The sequence below is a fragment of the Perissodus microlepis genome, chromosome 20, assembly GCF_051167445.1.
Source record: "Perissodus microlepis isolate ML-2025 ecotype Zambia chromosome 20, ASM5116744v1, whole genome shotgun sequence".
In the NCBI taxonomy this organism is placed as follows: domain Eukaryota; kingdom Metazoa; phylum Chordata; class Actinopteri; order Cichliformes; family Cichlidae; genus Perissodus; species Perissodus microlepis.
This window is the reverse complement of record NC_140480.1, coordinates 11,321,204-11,335,051: the sequence shown is the minus strand read 5'-3', so window position 1 is coordinate 11,335,051 and position 13,848 is coordinate 11,321,204. Positions and strand designations below refer to the sequence as shown.

The following is a 13,848-nucleotide window of genomic DNA, read 5'->3' as shown; positions in this document are numbered from 1 at the left end:
ACTATTTTTCCCAGGCATTCTCTTACCTCAGTATTTTTTGTCTGCTATTTAGAAAACTTTGCATTTTTCTCTTTAGGTTGTTCTTTTCTATTCTCCCAATGTTGCTGTTGAATATCGATTTGTGCTTTTAGTTTGCTGCCTTTCTTTGATTTTTAAGGAACACGTGGGAGCAATAAGGCACTTTATAGAAGAGTAATGAGATATTAGACTGCCTTCATGTTTAGTTGCTGCACGTTTTAAAATTTTGCATAAATTCTGAACTCATTAGATGCTAGACATGATCTTTCTCTTAATTTCACCCATTTATAAATAATAACGACTTTCTGTAACTATTATTTTTGTAGTCAGCCCAGATTTTTTGTATATCAGTCACTTGTGTCACTGATTGCTTTCAGTATAAAATGGTCAACATAGTTATAGATTAGAACATTGTAGTTAAGTTGAGCTACCACATACTTGTGCTGTAGTTATATAGTTAAATTCAATTTGTTTTAAATGCAACACTGTGGCTCTGTTTCTGTTTCTGTTTTTCTTTCTAGTATGGCATTTGATTATGCATAGTGCCTCTTGACCTCCATGTAAATTTTAACCTTAAGACACTTATGTGCATCAGTCTCTTTTGGAAAAATTAGGATAATTTGCCTCCCTGTATTTTCTAATTGCCCTAACTGCTCCATGAGTCATTTCTCACTCCAGCAGTGCATCACTTTCCTTCGGTCCTGGACTCTGTCATTCAGGGTTAGTAATGAAAATCCAGCTGGAGGCTTTTGTTTCTTTCTTTTTTTCTTTTTCTTTTTAACATTTACCCTTTTCTAACACTTTTAACCATGTCTCTCTAGGGTCTATGTAAAAAATGCAAGCCTCTTAGCCTCTACTCTATTAGAGCTGTTCACTTTATATAACTACTGTGGGAAGCCCGTCTATTCCGTCAAGCAGATATTTTCCCTTTGGTGTTTAAGAAGAGTTGGACACCCTGCTGTGCTAATTGCAGCAGTGATCTGACTTTGATGAGTGAGAAGTACGTGGGTGTCATAACATGCTCACAGATGCTTTTTGTGTCCCTACATACACTGGAAGAACAGTTTGCAGTTAAACGTTGACCAGAGGGTCCAAGCTGTCAGCAGCGCACTCTGTGTTCAGTTACAGGAAAGGCAGGAGGTGAAAGCACGAGCCAGTGGATTCCAGAGCGTCTATCTCAAAACCTTGAATTGCATAATCTTTACGAACAGTAACCCCTTCCACTTGTCAGCTCTGTCAGCACAGAAGCTCCACATTTTGATTTGAGTTTGGCCCATTTTGAAAGTATTTGATTTGCTTGAGATACTCAAGCAAATCAGTTTTTAAAAACTTTATTTTATTTTTTTTATTATTTTGAAATATTGTAGTGGATCATATCTTTGTTTTAACCCTACAAAAGTTTAATCAATGTAGGGTCTGTGACCAAATTTATAGATTTGAAAACAGACTTCATATTGATGCTCCATAGCTGAGGCCTTGGTATACAGCTGAAAGCATAGATTAGGAGGTTAACACAGAGAGTCGAGAAAATCATACGAGTCAGGGTATGCTCCACACTCTAGGTTGTCTTTAACAAAACAATCATCAGACATGCCCTAAAAATAATTTCTGATCTTAGCTTTTAAGATCCACCAGTGCAGGTTCAATTTGCTTTAATAGTACTTTTTCTTCACTCTTTTATTAATATTTAGTACTTCTTAGTGTTTCCTTACAGTCTACTTTAATTAGTAGTACAATCTAAAAATGGCAAAGAAATTGAAATGACAACTCTGACAGTGCAGCTGCTATAAAATCATGAGATGAATGGTATGTCTGGACACCTAATGCAAGCAGCTGAGCTATAGCTAGATTTGAATTTCAAAATAATGCAGTGGATAATGATCTCCAACTCCGGTCACGTATAGGAGTAAAATAAACTCTTCCATATTTTCCATAATGAGCGGCACTGTATGCACCAGGGTATCCTCCAGCTCCGAGAGTGGCAGACTTCATTCCCTGGCAGACCATCAAGAGGTCTTTGCCTTAAGCCAGTGATGGCTACCAGGTGGCGTCTGTTGTCATACAGCGGATGCAGGCCAGGCAGTGGCTGTCTGCTCACCCACCCCAAAAACCAGTAGCTAGGATAAACAGTACTGGAGGGATCGAAGCTGGATTAGGAAGAATAGTACTTTGTGTATGCACAGTTGGCCTTGTGGCATTGCTTCAGAGAAGCATTTCATGACACTGGAATGTAAAACAGTTGTGGCGCAGGTTAGAAAACAAAAACCACTTGTGCCAATGTATAGAGATTCCTTTCTTTCATCTTTCTCCAATTATTATGTGTTTTTGGCTTTTGGGTATACAAGTGAGTAAAAAAAAAAGCTAAAAATGTCACTTGCTATTTAGCCTATAATTAATACCATAGCTGTCATTCATAATAGATTCCTTACTTAAACGTATACTGATTTTGTGTACATACTTGCGTACATATGAAGTATATAAATAGTTAGCTGTTTAGAAGTTGTGTAATCCTTCTCTTTAAATGAGATCACTGTCCCCCGATGCTTGTTTCCATTGTTTAGGACAAAAATCAATTACAGCATGAGTTGGTTTCAGTTGAACAGAACAGAAAAAAGTAGAAGAAGACCTGGCGTATTTAATTGGAAATATATTAAAATTGAATTTGTAGTTCAGCAGAAATCAATGTTTACAAATCTCTTTGTCTACATAGCAACAGCAGCATTGCAATGAGGTAACTGTCAGGCTTTTTTTTGCCTGTTTTGGGCCACCGGAGACGCCTCGTTCTGTTGGCCTTTTGACCTGAAGGTGAGAAACCCAGGAGAAGGCATACTGCATCATTGTCCCAATGTAGTGATAATGTGGCGTAAACATATGCGCAATGGTTTCTCTGGGCGATGCCTCAGTAACCCCCTCACACGCCTAACTTGCTTTGGGAGAGAGAAAAACAACATTCAAATGTCATCTAAAGTTATGCATTTGTTAAATAACCAGTATTAAATATTTCTTTCCTCTTTTTAAGTGCTGCATTCCAGAGCACTGAACTTTCTCCTCAGCTTTACAGCGATAGAGCAGAATTTTGTCTTTTCAGATAAATTGTTTCAAAGTCAAGGGACACTAAGTGTTTCCCTATGGTGCAACATCTGCTTGGTGATGGAACAACCGCCCTTTTGTCCTGATGTTTTTGGAGAAACAACAGAGACAATAGGCTAGTCAGATGGTGTCAAGGATGAGTTGAAGTATACATGTCTCGGGACAGTCTGGAACAAAACTGGTGAATGATGTAATCACTTTGTTTGCGTCCTTGCTTACCTCAACCACTGGTGCTTAACAAACACACAGAATGAGAAGACCTTTGTTTAATTTTGCCATGCTGGTCATCACTTCCATTGTGCAATGCTGAAAGATTTATATTCTGTATGTATTACAAGTTTGACTTTCAGTTTCTATATTGTCTATCAAAATATTATCAATAGTAGTGTTATTGTTTGGCTTTGAAGTCAGACTAATGATGTCTACGCAGTCCTTCAAATCCCTTTTTTCCCTCCCCGCTGTTTATTTGAATATTTCATTTGTAACGGGTCGTTCTTTTTCTAAGTGGCTATTCAGACAAACCCTCTTCCCTTGTCTTTGTCAACATCTGATGTCAAGATTCAGTAGTACAATGTTAGGTTTTGTTCTGACATTCAATCATGTTGCTATAAAAAATGTAGAGTTGTAAAAATAGCTTTCAGTGTCAATCATTTCATGTTTTCCTGTGGCTGGTCTGTGAATGGGACTGTTGGTTTGTAGAAAGACAAAACAAACAAATTAGTTCATGGTCCAAAATTTGGCCATGTTAATAGTATTTTCTACTATTAGGATGGCCCTGTTAAATATTCTACTTTTATAAAGGGCAGGTATTTGATCTGACAATAAACATTGTAGGTGTTGCTTGAATTCCAAACTTTTATGGTTTCAAGTGTTAACTACTGTGCCATTTGCAAGTGCTTTATATTCATATTTTTCTTTCTTAGTACATCTTAATACAGAAATTACTTTTGTTTCCAGTTTTCAGTTTAGGCTTTACGCAGCATCGCCTACTGTCTGACACATTTTCCCATGAAATTAGCTCATCTTGGTTGTTTATATCCATTTAATTTTTCAAATGTCCTTTGTACGGGAAATGTTTATTTTTAAGTAGTGTTCTCATCTGCACAATGGAGAAACCCCCCAAAACACAACCAATAATGCTCGATAGTTAGGGTCTTTCTTTCAGGGAGCATTGATTGCATTTTGGCTGCCCCACAAACGAACAGTTGTTTGGACGCAAGGCAAGACAAAAGTCTCCGTCAGTCAGTGTCATTTTCCATCAGTGCATGTCGTGGTAGCAGTTGTTGGTTTGGCTAGCATCAGTCACATGAAGGATTCATATTTAATACGCTTCAACATTTTAAACCCAACCAAAACTGGTTGGTGGTCTAATTCTATGTCCTCTTTAATGGCCTATTTAATTGTTATTCTCTTGACAAAGACTCTTGTTTGAAGACGTGGTAGTCAAAATGAAAATGAGCAAACAAACAAGCCAAGCTGAATGTTCTGAATGTGTTAGACTTTTTAAATAGAGAAGTAAAAGACAAAGTATTTTTAAATCAAATACTACATAATAATGTCCTCTTTGTTTTCAGTATTTTTAGACGAAGGAATTAGATCGAGCACCTGGCAAGTAAAGGGATGAAAATCAGGAAGGCTTAAATGGATAGCTTCCTAATTAGATTTGATTGAGTCCGGTAATAAAGTCTGATTTCTTTTCCTCCGCGAGGTTTGCGTACAAATTAACCTCTGAGGAGGAAAATGTCTACAATTTATTCAAGGATCATGCTCTCTATCATCACCAAAAAGCCAGGCCACTTTAGAGTTTAATTTTTGTTTTTTTTTGTTACCCCTCAGCCAAAAAGGCTGATAGGATATTGTCGTCACCCTGCTGGATGGGTGGCAGCCTGAACAGGCCAGCTTTGTGAATGCGATAACTCGAGAAGGAAGTCACCTAGGACTTTTAAATTGATACAATTTGAATACTAAAAGGGAAGCTACAGGGAAGCTGGTCAGAGTTGATGGGAAGATGGATGGAGCCAAATACAGGGCAGTCTTGGAAGAAAACCTCTTGGAGTCTGCAAAAGACTTGAGACTGGGGCAGCGGTTCACCTTCCAGCAGGACAACAACCCTAAACATAAAGCCAGGGCAACAATTGAATGGTTTAAAACAAAACATATCCATGTGTTAGAATGGCCCAGTCAAAGTCCAGATCTAAATCCAATCGAGAATCTGTGGCAAGATCTGAAAACTGCTGTTCACAAACGCTGTCCATCTAATCTGACTGAGCTGGAGCTGTTTTGCAAAGAAGAATGGGCAAGGATTTCAGTCTCTAAATGTGCAAAGCTGGTAGAGACATACCCTAAAAGACTGGCAGCTGTAACTGCAGCAAAAGGTGGTTCTACAAAGTATTGACTCAGGGGGCTGAGTAATTACACACACCCCACTTTTCAGTTATTTATTTGTAAAAAATGTTTGGAATCATGTATGATTTTCGTTCCACGTCTCACGTGTGCACCACTTTGTGTTGGTCTTTCACGTGGAATTCCAATAAAATTGATTCATGTTTGTGGCTGTAATGTGACAAAATGTGGGAAAGTTCAAGGGGGCCGAATACTTTTGCAAGCCACTGTAGGCTCAATAATAATTGGACAATTTTAATAATCAGAAAGATTGTTTTTAATAACTGGATTAACTTATGAAATGAACTCCAAGAAAAGATCTGGTCAGCATATCAGCCAAACCATGAGCCACTTTATTTTTAATATTAGCTATCCAGAGTTCTAGCGGTGGTACAGTGCTGTTGTTTACAGTCAAGTGGCTTTGAAAATTCCTAATCATCATGTGGGCGTAATGGCAGAACTGTTGGTACTGTTTTTCTTCAGTCCTGATATATGAAAGAAGAGAATCATTATCATCTTGCAAACTGCCAGGCTCCACCGTTTTTACATGTTTGTTATTGTACCAACATAAATGAGTGAATCTGTGATTGGACAAAAATAAAACTGTATTTCATGTGATTTAAGATGGGACTACTTGGTGTTTAGTGATTGTATGATAATCCTTTGATTCTTTTAAAATATCTTTTTCATTACTTGCACCTCTTTTTGGCTTTGATGTAGGTGTATATTCTTAGTTGTGCATGTCTTTGTACATTTTTGTGGAAGAGCAACACAACAACAGTTTCAATCAGCTTTCTTTCTTGTTCATTTTTACACACCAGATTGGTAAAATTTCTTGGTGAGATGTAATAATATTGACAGCTTTACAGTCTCAAACCTCAGCACATGCACTTTTTGGTGACCTCTCTATATACCAAAGGTGCAATGTGTAAAAAGTTAGGAAGTGGTACTTGGGGCCCTGCACACATGAGAGGGTTTGACAGTGATATCAGTACATTTTCTGCTTGATAATAAGTTTTGTTTTTTTTTTACTTGAGAGGAATGTTATGTGAGCATTGTCATCTGGATGTATTTAGACTGCATGTGCTTGGAGCTGGTAGCCAGATGGCTTTAACTGAGGGACAGTGAAATCTCCAGGGTCTGCAGGAGTGAAAGCCCTCCTTCTGATTTGCCATCCCAGATAAAGGCACATCTGGCCAGTTTTAACATATCTGTTTCTGTTAGGTAGGACATGGAGACTTGAGGTTTTTTGTTCATTTTGAGTTTGAGAGTAAATTACAAACAACAGAAGAAGTAATTTTTTGTTTTGGTTTAAAATCAACAAGTATATACAACATACCTGTGTGATAATGTCAGGATTCTTCAGAATACTGGGTGGTAGTTGTGCCTAATTAAGAGTGTGGGATACTGCAACAGTGCCTGGCACCCTATCAAGCTCCGTGAGAGTCACAGACAAACGGTTATTTACTTAAAAGAAGCTTATTTTCATATTATGCAATCATAGTCTAATGGGATTTTCTTGAGGTCATTAACTCTTCTTCCCTGTGTCATCTGATTACACCACCAAAATGCTAATGTCTGTCAAAGAACAATAATCACTGTTCTGCAAGATCGATGGGATTGCTTGGTTTGATTCGTGATAGGCCTACCTCTCTAAATCCAGCCTGTTCTCATTTACTGGGGGATTTAACTGATGTTTGCTCAAAGTTCCTGGCTTGTCACAAATATGGATAAATTATCCTGTGGTCTTGATTCCTTGAAATATGGACACTTGTGAAGATGCCCTTGGTGATGCATTTAAATGTACAGGATAGGCATAATTTTTCATTGTGCAGGGTTATCCAAGTGGTTTTTTTGGTACCTTAAAGTCAAAGTGAATAGCGTACAAAGCTCCTAGAAGTGATATAAGCAGCAGTCTCATGACTGACAAACTCGTGCTTTAGTCTTGTGGCAGTTCTTCAACCTACAGCAGGCTTGCTATATAAAAGAGAACTGTTACCTCTCAGCCTTCATCACTGCCGCGCAGGCACTAATGCTAAGGGAGACCTTCACTGTTTCACTGCAAACCCAGCTGCAAGTGTCAGGAAAAAAAATATAAAGTGGAATCACACAGGACGAGTACTTGCTAAAACTACAGTTCTTGTTGTACACGTTTCATATAAATGCCAGGTCTTTATCATCTAATAATGCCATGCTTATGGTATGTTTATGAACATTTTTAGTTAAATGTTTTATTAATGTTGTGCATTAAAATCCAATCAATGTAATTTTCTGCAACAGATTACTACATTTATTCATTTATTTTTTTAAAAATTGTACCCATCATCACACAGGTCTGCACTAACGGGTCTTTTCAAGCTTTAGCATGACCCCTCGCAGTGCGGTTTCATCACAGTTTCTGGCCTTTACCCTTTGTCTAACCAGATTTCTGACATGCATGCTATAATGCCTGTCATCAGCTTTTTCTTGCTGTCCTCAGGAATTTCGCTGCATACCAGCACTTTTTGAAAGCTACATTTTACAGATGTATTGGCTGTGACTGCACACAGGTTTCACAGTTGAGGAAGTATAATAGACTCGTGGTTCATATGAGTGTTTCCAGATGTGATGGCAGTGCGGGTCAGCAGTGGGCGCACAAACGGGAATTGTGACGTCTTGACAGGAAATCATCCTTTGTCAAACAAGCATGACACATGTCAATAGGTGCCTTTAGTTTTCCCAATAAACAACTTTGATTAAAGTGTCAAACATTTATTTAACGTTTCCAAAATGCATTGAGAAAGGATGCATTTATGGCTGGCTGGGATAAGAATACCTCATCATTGTGTGAGCTGCTTTTCTTCTAGGATCATGGATGAAGCACTTTTCTTACTGTTAAGGATAGCTGGGATTTAGTGAGAGGTAGTGTGTTGATTAGCTTCATTAAGCAGCATAGAAGTCTTTGCTGGCACTTCCTGTGATTGGGATTTATACATCCATGTCATGTTTTCCAAACGGTGTCCCTTTGCCTTGTCTTTCTTTTTAGATAATACCTGCATCTACACGTTGTCCTCATGCTTAACAGTAAAGCTCTGAAAGCCCCTGTTTTGTGTTCAGATTTCCCCTAACAGTTTGCCATTGTTTTGTCATTTCTTTCAGCATCAACAATAAACTGCAGCAGCCAGAAGCAGCATCTGGGGTTCTGGAATATGCCATGAAACATTTTGGTGAGCTGGTGAGTACTTTTTCCATTTTCAAACCAGAAAAAAAAAGAAGGAAAAACGTGTCCCAGGTTTTCTTTCAGATTGACACTTGGACAACTGTTGTTGTTGCAAACCTTGTAAAAATGTTATCCAATCTGTTAAATTTGGCTCAGTTCACAACTTAATTCAATTTAATTAGGTAAAAAAATTGCATTTCCTGGTTTAGAAAGATGTGAGCATTTGGTCCAAGTAAAATACCTCATAGTATGTAGGTGTAGCATGGTGTTAATGTTACATTACACATTTAAAAATATGATTCCGATAATAAGAGATGTAAACCCATGCCTTGATTTGCTATAAACTCCACTGCTTTCTTTACATCTGGTAAGTCTAAAGAGTTCTTGGCTAATCAATTAGACCATATTCAATTCAATTCAATTTTATTTATATAGCGCCAAATCACAACAAAAGTCGCCTCAAGGCGCTTCATAGATACAGAGAAAAACCCAACAATCATATGACCCCCTATAAGCAAACACTTTGGCGACAGTGGGAAGGAAAAACTCCCTTTTAACAGGAAGAAACCTCCGGCAGAACCAGGCTCAGGGAGGGGCGGCCATCTGCTGCGACAGGTTGAAATTATACTGGCCAGTATTCACATACACTCAGACCCTTTTATTTCTTCAAGCAGTTTTGGACTGAATATGTCTTTAGTGAGTTACATTGTATTAGGAATTCTTTCTGCACGTCTTCCTTTCCTTATTTTAATGGGGTGATGGTTGTTTGAGGCAGATATCCCCAGAACACCATGATCTTAATGTGCTGCATATGGAAAAGCCATCTGCTATACTTCTCAGGGGTTTACAGCAAGAGACAGAATTATGGACTCATTTGTCTAATTAAGATGAGGTTTGCATGTTCTTAAATTTTTACTTGCTTTGTCTGTCTGCTGTACATGACTCTTGAGCCCACTGGGCCCTTTTTATGATGCAAAATAATGTCATTTTTCATCTAAAAAAAAAAAAGGAGCAATATTTCTCTCTTAATGACAAGCTTTTCCTGTGTGGGATGAGTCATTATAAAAGTTAAATGAACTGCTTTGTATTCTTTTGTTTTCACTCTACCATTGTAGAAAAATATTGGTTTTGTTTTTCAGATTTTTTTCTGTTCACATAGAGCACCACACCTCCTAAATGTTACTAGAAACTCGGTTGTTTCATGTTCTCCGTACATGGACCCGATCCACATATGAAATAACTGTCAGAGTGGACATGCTTTGGCTATGATTATACTGATTTTCCACACAAGTTACATAACAGGAAAAGAGCATTTGGTTATTTGGATTGGTCTCCCTCCCTTTTACCAAAGTTACGTCATTAACTAACTGTGGTTTTTCCTTTTTCCTCGAATGAATGTGCCAGACAGGCACTTGAGGTACAATGACAATCAGTTGAGTAGAGTGGTGTTATTCTGTTTTTATTTTGGATTTATTTATTTATTTTTTGGAGGGATATGATTTACTGATTCATTTATACTAATTGCAACAGTTGTGAACATGGACAGAGTCTGAAACTGTCTCCAAAATAACCAAAAATTTATAATAAGCCTTTTTTTCCTATTAGAGTAATTTAACATTAGTTTCTTGGCATCGGCTGTCCCCAAAATCATATTTCCTTTGAGGTCATTGGATATTTGCAGCATCATAAATCATAAATGGGAATGAGTATCTCCACACCAAGAGAAAACAATAGAAACTTCAATAATTAATTACGCTAAAATAAACTAACTTGGACATGAAGACAAGACTGATCAAATTTGATCTATATATAAGTATTGCCATTGCTCAGTCATTAATGCAATATTTTAGAGTCTGGGCTTTAAGCCTATATTCATACAACTGTCACTTCAATGTATATTGGTATAAATTTAAAATTACAATGGCAGCCGATATAGCTCAGTGGGTTAAGCAGGTGAACCATAGGCTAATGCAGAGGTTAGGGATAGACTCTGACTTGAGATCACTGAGTGCGTTTCCTCTCACTGCGCTTTCTCCCAGCTTCGATGTCTTCTCTCCTGTAAGAATTCACACCTGATTTTATAACTAATCAACACACTCACTAGATACCAGCCCTCCCTGATTTGTATATAAAATGACTTTTCCTTGCCTTAGAGAGCAGATTTTCTGTTTCTCTGTGAAAACTTGGTAAAGACTCAGTGAGAAGGGTTTCACTCTGGACCTTTGTTAATGTGCTGACCATGTGGAAAGCTTTACCGTGGGAGAATGCAATGTTTTCTTGATTAGTATACACTTCAGGAACCCTCACAGTAAAGTGTGTGCTTAATCATTCATGCATGGCTCCCTAAAGAAGTCCTGGAAGTCATTGGTAGATGTAACAGGTCCAGGATTGCTTGTTGAAGTAGAAAATGTCAGCCATACAGCACAGTAAGGTACTGTAGATGGAAAAAGGATTGCTCTTCCAAAACTCTTTATTACATTGTCCAATGGTCACGAAAAAACCCACATAACCCCAAAACATTATGATACAGTGTTATAGTTTGATATGTCTTCTGTAATCGCTATCCTACTGTATTTTTTCATCTTTTAGGAAATCCAAGCCACCTGGTATGAGAAGCTACATGAGTGGGAAGATGCCTTGGTAGCATATGACAAGAAGATCGACATGAACAAAGAGGATCCAGAGCTCATCCTGGGGCGAATGCGCTGCTTAGAGGCTCTGGGAGAATGGTATGTTATTAGTCTTTGTTTTTTTTAATCTTGGGTCACATACGTACATAGGAAGCCATATTCCTAATGAGACCTGACATTAGGTCTCTCATTTGATACCTCTGAGTTGACTAAAGACATTTTACGAGAAAACACATGAACAGTCACCCAGGACAAGCCAGAGGTGCTGCTACACCATTGAAGCAAAGCCTCAGCGCCATAATAGCCGCCCACTTTGATAGAGCATACTTAGGGGAAAAAATCACAAGATGGATAGAAATATGTTGATCATCACAGAGCTCAAAAAGCAAAGCAGATGTTAATTAGCTTATATAACCTGCTTTCATTATGGTGCACACTATGATTCTTTCCACAAGAGAATGATTCAGCTGAAATAGAGCTTTGTGTTTGTGTGTGGCAGGGTAGGGCTTAGAGATGATATAACAGTTGACTAATGTTAGGTTTTGTTACACAATGACATTGTGAAGGTCTCAGTACTAATCAAAAAGTGATTTAAGATTGTGCAGTTGATGCTTTTGACAGTCTTATTAGAGAGTTGGACACCTTTTAAGCAAATGTTTAGTCTAGAAAGTTTGAAGGAAGGAGCCTTTAGAATTAGGAAAGTCTTGCTGCCATAATTCTGCAGTAATGAGTCCTTCTGTGTTCTATAGACATTAGTCAGTTTTGCGAAAGTCTGTTATTTCAGGATGACTGAATGCAACACGAGCAAATAATCTGTGTATATAGAGTCATTTTAGCATGTTGTTTCTCTGCTTTAAGGTGGCTTTCATTGTTAATTGGAACTTAAAGCTATATAAGGCACTGAATGTGTTCCTCTTGGAGAGGTCTGCCTGTCTAATAAAGCCAGTTATCAAATTTTAGGCATACTTTTCATGTGCACATTTTCATTTCATTTGGCTTTCACCTTTAAAAGTATTTTACAGTGCCAAAATATACTTCTATTTGTCTGCTGTAGACACATGTGCTAGTTTACTTGAGGTTGTACCTGTTGCCTTCATTGTTATGTGATATCCAGGCAGATGGAAAACAACTTCATTTCACTGACCCCCATCCAGCCCTGTCTCTCTCATTTTCTCTGCCTATCCTTCCTCTCTTTCTCATCTAAGCTTCTTCCAACACCCTGCCATTAAAGCACCTGCAGTTGGTTTGACTTCCTTCTGGACATTTCTTTGATTGTTGTTAATGCAGAATCAGTCTTGGTTGGATGCACCTGACCCCAACAGGAACCTCCATCTGTTTGGTGGGATACTCGCTGTTATCTGATTGTTATGGAACAGTACACTGATGATGTTCATCTGTAAGAACAAATGAATGTATAAATAATTGCAGATGTCACAGAAACATTATCTTTTGTCAGTTTCCTTTTCATTTTGTCCAGATGTGCTTGGCAGGAAAGTAATTTTGTATGAAATGTCATTAGAATGAGAAGATCCTTTTGATATGTGGTGAGGAAAGACCAGTATAATATTACAATACTTTAAAAGTACCAGTTAAAACAGTTTCTCGTAGTTAATTTGAATGTTTTTGAATCTCAAACCTGTTAAGATAAGACAAATATGAAAAAACCCATTAAAGACTAAACAATATACAGTATGGAAAATACAGGCTGTGACTACAGTGGACACTTGTCACTGTTTTTAACACTGAGTTTCATCTAAGTTTGTACGTTGTAATTTCTGTCTTATCTGCCACTGGCTGATTGACCAGCAGCAGCACAAGGAAGAGTACCCACAGACCAGTTGTACCACACTGCTCCCTTTGACAACAGATACTGTCTAAAGGTAGATAAGCAGTCAGAAGCAATCACGCTACCACTTTTGGACCATAATTTCCCCATTAGACACCTCTGATATGCAAATCAGTATCTGTTCAATGAAAAAACATTCCCGTGCATCATCTTACTTTGACTTTTGTAGTTCAGTGTCATCTTGGCCCTCTATTTAACGTTCCAGTATTCAGTTCTATTTGTTACCTGATTAACAAGACATGTTAAGTTCAGTTTTTTCCCCTCAATGCTGTACATACTGTGGGGTTGATCTCACTCCAGTACTTTAAATTTGTTTTCTTTAATTGGAATGTTTCCGTTTCTTTTCTTCTTTTTTTTTGTTGTTGCTCACCGTTCTCATGGTTTTTTTCTTTCTCTTTTCTTTCACTGCTGTGATCACCTACTTCCCCACTCACCTACAAACAACACCCTCTATTTCTGCATATTCACACACCACGATCACGCAAACACATGCGCTCAACGGCAGCACATTTACAACAGCCTCACAGCACACACAGACTTATAGGACACACACACAAGCCACGCTTGTTCATATTAGTGAATATACACACACATAGTCAGACTTATGGAGCCTCTCACCACACATTTTTTCTCTCTTTCTATTTACAAACAAGTGATGTTTCCACATTCTCTTCACCCGTCTA

The 13,848-nt window shown here is 38.0% G+C and overlaps 1 protein-coding gene across 2 annotated transcripts in view; it reads left to right on the top strand.

The window, feature by feature from the left end:
* Nucleotides 1–13,848, top strand: part of mtor (mechanistic target of rapamycin kinase) — a 76,596-nt gene that overhangs the window by 35,243 nt on the left and 27,505 nt on the right. For both annotated transcript variants that reach the window (XM_084918356.1, XM_084918355.1), the window contains exons 29-30: nt 8,629–8,704; nt 11,279–11,418. In XM_084918356.1, coding sequence (XP_084774482.1) covers nt 8,629–8,704; nt 11,279–11,418 — 216 coding nt within the window. The remainder of the gene's footprint in view (nt 1–8,628; nt 8,705–11,278; nt 11,419–13,848) is intronic.